At 40.5% G+C, this 7,172-nt stretch overlaps 1 protein-coding gene across 3 annotated transcripts in view; it reads right to left on the reverse strand.

Moving 5' to 3' along the window:
* Positions 1-6,863, reverse strand: part of LOC135213066 (leucine-zipper-like transcriptional regulator 1) — a 55,240-nt gene extending 48,377 nt beyond the window's left edge. For 2 of the 3 annotated variants that reach the window (XM_064246912.1, XM_064246914.1), the window contains exons 1-4: positions 6,747-6,863; positions 4,304-4,482; positions 3,300-3,471; positions 2,647-2,783 (exon numbers count right to left, since the gene is read on the reverse strand). In XM_064246912.1, coding sequence (XP_064102982.1) covers positions 2,647-2,783; positions 3,300-3,471; positions 4,304-4,446 — 452 coding nt within the window. In that variant the 5' untranslated portion in view covers positions 4,447-4,482; positions 6,747-6,863. Of the gene's footprint in view, positions 1-2,646; positions 2,784-3,299; positions 3,472-4,303; positions 4,483-6,742 lie in introns of all 3 variants that reach the window. The other variant, XM_064246913.1, reaches the window with a different exon arrangement.
* Positions 6,864-7,172: the final 309 nt, after the last annotated feature.

The following is a 7,172-nucleotide window of genomic DNA, read 5'->3' on the forward strand; positions in this document are numbered from 1 at the left end:
GACCCCTGCCAGTCTTCTGCTCCGTGCCTGGATCCTGGCACCGAGCGAACTCGGTTGCCTGGGTCTTGTCTGTACGGTCACCCGCAGGTGACCGTACACTTGGTACCTCTCGCGAACGAGAGGCCAAGACGGTACCTGGCGTCGAGGCAGAACCTCTGGTGCCAGGCAAGGAGGTACCGCTGTTAGCCGGCGCTCCTCCGGTCCCAGTCTTCTTCTTCCTTGCGGAAGGAGAGACGGGCCCCGTTCCCGAAGAAACAGGAGGACCAGCGGAAGTCGCAACTGTCCCACTGGAGTGGGTCGGACACTTAGAAGTCTCAGGACGAGCCTTCTTAGGGGGGGAGGAGGCTACCTTCTTCTTCTTCGGCTGTGGGGCCTTAGAAGTCGAAGGGGAAGCGGCGGCAGGCGACGACGACGAAGACGACGATGAAGATGATGACGACACCTTCCTCCCCTTCTTCTTCTTCGTCACCTTCCTCAGGACCACTGTCAGGTCTTCCATCTAGGACGGAGCTGGGGCAGTTGCCCAAGCAACAGGGCCCGACTGCACCTGTCTGGAAGGACCTGGGGTGGGCGCAGCAACACCACGGGCAGGAACGACAGCGGCAGGAACTGGTACCGGCACTGGAGCGGCAGCATATTCAGGAACAGGAGGCGGGGCAGGAACCAGCGGCATCTTCTGCACAGGAGGCAGGTCCAGGGGAGAGCTCTTGGGACACCGGAAGTCAGGGGCTGAAGCAAGAGCAGCAAAACCAGGTGGCAGCGTCACAGCGGGCATCATCACCTTCGGCAGCGGCGCCTGCACAGCAGCTGTCGGGGTCACCGTGGCTACGTGCTGGGTGTACACCAGGTGCGGCGGAGCAGCATAGCCAGGCGTGGAAACCGTCGTGGTTGTTGTGGTGGTCGGGCCGTGGGTTACCGGCATGGCCCCCCTCGCCAGGTAACTCAGCAGCCACTGAACCGTCGGTGTCCCTTGGAGCCCCAGCGAGTACCAGGCCCGTCTGAGATCGTTCCCCCGTGGCAAGCAGATCTGAGGAAGGAAAAGTCGGGTGAGTCAGTGTGGGGGGGGGGGGGGGGGGAGGGTTTCCCTTTGCCCAGGGGGGGGGACAGATCCCACCCCGAGCGAACAGAAGACCCCGAATACAACTGGATGTCGGGGTACCTCGCCCACCCCCTCAACGCTTGACTGATCGAGAGAGGAGAAGGAGTGTGATACCTCCCACGAAGGGGAAGGAGCCATACGAGGGAGCTGAGATGGAGGGAAGAAAGAAGAAGACGTGTCCATGACCAAGGGAGTAGCCGGAGAACACTCCAATGACTCCTTGGCCAGCTTACGCGGCTTCTCCCTCCCCCCATAGCACTCCCACTGCTCCTCCGACCACATAACACATACACCACATGGCTCGGTGCGAGAGCATTCACGCCCTCGACACCGAGTACAAAATTCGTGAGGATCAACCTCTACAGAGGCCCCACACTTATGGCCCTCCACACCAGGGCACAATCTGCGGCTGATGGGGGGGCGAGGGGGTCTCTCCGGCTCTTGGGAATCCATAATCACTTGCAAAATTCACTGAGAATGAAATACAAAACACAGATACGTACTTACGCAGGCTTAGTACAATCACACCGAGTAAAAGAAAAAGAGAAACAGCCTTCACAAAGTGAAAAAAACAGAGCATACGACTGAAGCGGGCAGAGAGGCGAGCAACACGTCCATCCACCAATGCGGCCGAAAGCAAAGTAACTCCTCTCCTCGCAGTCGAGCTGACCGCCAACTGCCGGACAAGCAGTTAACTACTGAACCCCCTAGTTCGAAGCTTACGACCGGTTCAGCTGCCACTAAGTACCTTCCTATTCTTAAAGGACCGAGAGTTTGTATACGTATCAGAACAAAAGGGAATGCATATTTTGTATAGATTAAGAATACTAACAGAAATAGTCTGTGATAGTGGGACCTTCTGTACTTCCTGGTATCAGAGGCACTATATTTTTCCTAAAATACACCTCTGAAATTTAGTATGCCTCCTAGAGGCTGAGGTTAAATCTTTCATAGGCTTACCCTAACCCCAAAAGAAGGTTATCTTTGCTAAACAGTAATCAGAACTCATGTATATGACCTCTGCAAAAAATATATAAATATTGCCAGCCAAAGCCATGATCCTTCAATGCACCGAGGCAGTCAAATGAATGCAGTACACCATTTAAAACAATGCCAGCAACTAATGAAAGTGGTTCAACCTTTATTTTTGTTTATTTTTTATAATTTTGCTAGTAAAAATTGTGGTACATCTTCGAGGTCAGAGCACCTTTGACTCCAGGATACATGGTACCTAATATGAAACCAGATGAATGATAATTTAAAGCCAGTGACAGATTTGGTAATCCAGACTAGTATTATTATTCCAATCAGAAAAAAATACACAATAGCCTACAATCTCTAGGGAATATTTTCTTCCTGTTATCCCCCAAAAGAATAACAAGGTAATACAGTACTACATCTAATACAAAAAAATTATTTGGATAACCACATCTGCACTTATGTATTACCAAAATTAAACAGGTGTGAAAATATATAAAACTTTATCAAGATCCTCCAACCCAATACAACATACAATATAACTTGAAAATGAGACAAATTAAGCCTACCTTCCTGTAAATTTCCACTCAGTCCATTGTCCTGTTTGGAAACGATATTCAAACAGGTCATTCTGATTTTTCAAGTTGCTGTTGCTATGAATGTCCCCTGTGAAGCCCCCAAATACGAACATAGAAGATTCATAAACCTAGAAGGGATAAACAAAGTAAAATTAAAAGTTAAATTACATGGTTCCAAGTATAAACCACCTATGATTAATCCTCTATGACTACTATTTTGGAAATTTACTAATGGAGTATCAATAACTAACTGTCTTGACAAGTTTTCCTACTGAATAAGCATACAATTAAACATGATAGGTATCACAAAAAAAAACCATAATACACAATAAAGTGTATGGAATACTAATAGTATGTAACAATCATAAATTACATATACCTTTTTAAATGTATTCTTCAAACCCATGCCAATCAAGAAAATACAAATAAACATCTACATATAGACCAAGATAGAGCTAATTTTCTTTGAAAAAAATTGTAAAATCCTAATACCCTGGCTACCTTAAGGAATTATACTACATGTTATCTTACAACATCGATTAATGAGAGAGAGAGAGAGAGAGAGAGAGAGAGAGAGAGAGAGAGAGAGAGAGAGAGAGAGAGAGATGTAGTTACATACAGAAAAATTTTTCAAATTAACTTACCACAGCCGAGTGGTGGTACCGAGGGGCTGGAGGAGTGCCAGTGGAAAAAGCTCGACCCCAGGATTTCTCCTTAACATCAAAGCGTAGGAGATCATTTAACATCCACTTCCCGTTATCCCCTCCAAAGACATATATAGCATCCTTGAAGGCCACTACTGTGTGTTTGCTCCTCCTGAAAAAGATTCAGATTCTTGACTATTAGGCACTTCCATTTTTTTTTTTTTTACAAAAAAACTATTGAGCTTTTTTTAATTAATTTATTAATGCGACTTATTTTACGTACTTTAAGAGCCTATTGGTATCAAATAGTATAGTATGAGAAGCTTTTGCACACAGTTGCTGTTAAAGATTTAATACTACTGTTTGTTTTAAACAATCTGAATATTTATAAGTATATAAAGAACCTTTTATGTATGAGCATCCCACAAAGAAGTGTACGAATCTCATTAGGTATGGCATGTGCATGCCTCAGTAGCCAGAAAAACAGACACATGATGGACTATATTTTAAAAATATACTATTTTTTATTCATTCAGGAATCTGAAATGAGGGTAAAAAGGAGGGGGGGGAAAAAAGTTAAGTCTGACACAAGTAAACAAGGCCCTCGTAGGACACCATACCGCAAAAAAAATATGATCAAGGAGAAATCATAGAAATAATCTCATAGTACAAAGGTACTGAATTGGTTTGGAGGAAAAACACCAATATCTTTGGAAAACTAAGAAACAAGAATAAAATGACAGCAAACATGAGATATTCAGAAATAATCATAGATATAGCATTTACTTTACTTGAGGAGATCTCTCTACCCCAAGGAGTACAGGAACTCAATTACTGTTTTGTCAGTCATTCCTTCATACTCAAATGGTGGGATTTAATATGTTAATGGTTTGTAATCTACAAAATACATAAGTAATGTAAAACAAAATTATTACTAATGTCTACAATACATATGAATATACGTAATATGTAAAAAATTATTACCAATGTCCAAGAGACATTACCTGGCACCAACAAATTCATCACACTCTGGCATGCATTTCCAGCGATGAACAGTTTCAAAAGGGCCAAAATCCAAAGTCAGACACTCTGCCGACTCAGGCCAGTTGTGGTCAAACTCTAGTCCCGGAGGTCCAGCTATGGCCATCACTGTATTTCAATTCTCTTTTCCGGAACACACCCTCTGAAAGAATTCAACATATTACCACTAAGCAACAGAAGTGAGTTGCAGATTTTAAAACCAATTGTGGTTTAGAGTATAATTATTAAACAAAACAAATAGTACTTATAATAAAACACTTCTGGGGATATTAAGAATAACACTTGGAAGGTGATACCTAGCTAAAGTCTGAATATAACATTACATCGAGAATAGTGTACTTCAACTCATCAACTTACAATCTGGACAGCAAAATTATCTCTTCATTTTACTTTTAATATTATATACAGCTGCTTGATTACAGACTAGTAAATAAAGGAAAACTCAATAATATAGTTATACCGGATATCTATGCTATACAATCTACTGAGTTTTTTGGCATATAAATCTTTGGAAGAGTCATGACTGAGACAGTCCTATGGGAATTTTTTTTTACTGACAATATCTTTATTTTTACTATGATATTTCATAATTGCTCATACTTTACTACCTGGTGTAAAATATGACATCAGTAGCCCAGTGTCATACTTATATTCTTTTTCATTTACTGTGTTGTCAAAATTATTGTTAATTCTTGTGTGTTTTGATGAATAAGGAAATTTTTTCTAGTTTAGGTAATTAGTCACTATTTTACCATGTGCTGAGAAGTGTTAAAAAAGTTATAAATTTTTCTTCTAAATCTACAAAGAGCTGTATATATTCACAGTCATAAAGCACATTATTCTATACTTTATAACAAAACCAACATTCTAAAATGCCAAGATGTGGTTTCTATGACCATTTCTGTAGTGATTCCAACAACTACATACTACTAATTTCTGTCAAATACATTTGGCTGACAAAGTGATGAGACCGTATCTTTAAGCTCAAGTAGGACAAGGTATCCTAAGTTAAGTAATGTTACTTTACATCCATGTCTTATTCTTGTTTTTGCTTTTCCCCCTACTTTACAAATATGTGTAACCCAGTAAGAACTCAAGTTTCATGCTGATATGAGGAGTGTGTGGAGGGATTAACCTTTGTCAGAATCACAGTAATGCTACTGAGACACTTTGCTGGATGCCATGGTTTAGTACAGCCCCTCAGGTATGAATATATATATATACATATATATATATATCTATACACACACATATATATATAATATATATATATATATATATATATATATATATATATATATATATATATATATATAGATATATATATATATATATATATAGTACTATATATATATATATATATAAAATAGTAAATTTCTAAAATTATCTAAGTAAATTTTTCATGTGACCTCACCCGTACTGAAGTAAACATACCATTTCCTAGCTAGGTATATTGTTCACTCAAAAAATCTATTAATACAGGTATGATATCCCCCTTGAGGAGCTCTGTAGATTTACCAAAACCATAATCCCCGTTTTACAATTTCTGTATAGGCTAACTGTATATAGACCATTTACAAGACCTAATATCTAAAGTTAGTTTTACAGGGTTACATTAATAGGCTAGCTATAGCTAGTAGGCTAGCCTATTCTAGGGTAAGCCATAGGCTAGTAGGTAGTACCTATCACACAATTTTCATAATTGTATAGGGTAAAAAACTGCATGGTACAGGGATGGACCATGTACAATCAATGTGTACAACCCCAAAAAAAGTACATTATTACGCGTCCTGACATCGGAGATGGGCATCAGACACGACTTGTTGTTGGTGAGAAACGGAGCTAAAGACCTCTTCTCCAGTGTCAGGACGCGTTATAATGTACTTTTCTTGGGGTTGTACACATTGATCGTACATGGTCCACCCCTGTACCACGCGGTTTTTTACCCTACTAGGTAGGTACTGGTTACTGTGATTTTGATGATTATCTTAAAATTGTTCACGGGCTAACTACAGAAGGGGGGAGGGGTTAATAAGCTACCTCAGACATGCCAGAAAATACTATTGACTAAACTTGTTAGCTAGCCTAAGTTTAGCTAGAAACGGGGGGGGGGGGGAGTGCGAGAGGGCACCCAGTCCCGGTCGGGGGTACAATGCCCTGAGTAAGGTTAGGTTAAAAGATGATAGGTTAGGGTATAATAGTTTTAGGGAAATTCTTTGGGCAATAAAATAAACATTTATAATGACAAAAAAGTGGACATGCCTACAAAAGATAACTAGCCTAGGCTAAGCAGCAGGAAAAATAGCTACAGCTTAAGTTGGCTAGTGCGTCTGGTATATGATCTTATGATTAAAATTAAATACTCAAAACACTGATTCCATGTAGCTCCATGCCAATCATACCAACCAACTTAAGGTGATCCTTAGCAGCATTCAGATTAAATATATCGTTCGTTTTCGTCAACAGCCATGATTTGTTTACTAGAGAAATAGAAGAGCCATGGTAATGCAGTATTGCCATAATATCAAGATTAAATGGGTATTAGTTAGAGTAATTCTTCCGGTGTTGAGTTTATTTTCTAAGAGAAGACAATCATCGTAAAAGTTACTAGCATTCAATACGATATATTTCATACGTTTTCAGCTAACAAAACACATAAAAAGGTTCCTCAGAATATCAGAACAATGAGAGGACCCTGCTGGTCTCAGTAGACGATCTTTAAACCATTTAGTTTGGTAATACTGCAGATTGGCCAGCTTTTTTTTGTGAATGAAATAAAAGGGGGCGAGTGGGAGAGAGCACCCAAGAAAATAAATAGTGCTCTTATAATAA

This window comes from Macrobrachium nipponense, chromosome 42, assembly GCF_015104395.2.
Source record: "Macrobrachium nipponense isolate FS-2020 chromosome 42, ASM1510439v2, whole genome shotgun sequence".
Taxonomy (NCBI): domain Eukaryota; kingdom Metazoa; phylum Arthropoda; class Malacostraca; order Decapoda; family Palaemonidae; genus Macrobrachium; species Macrobrachium nipponense.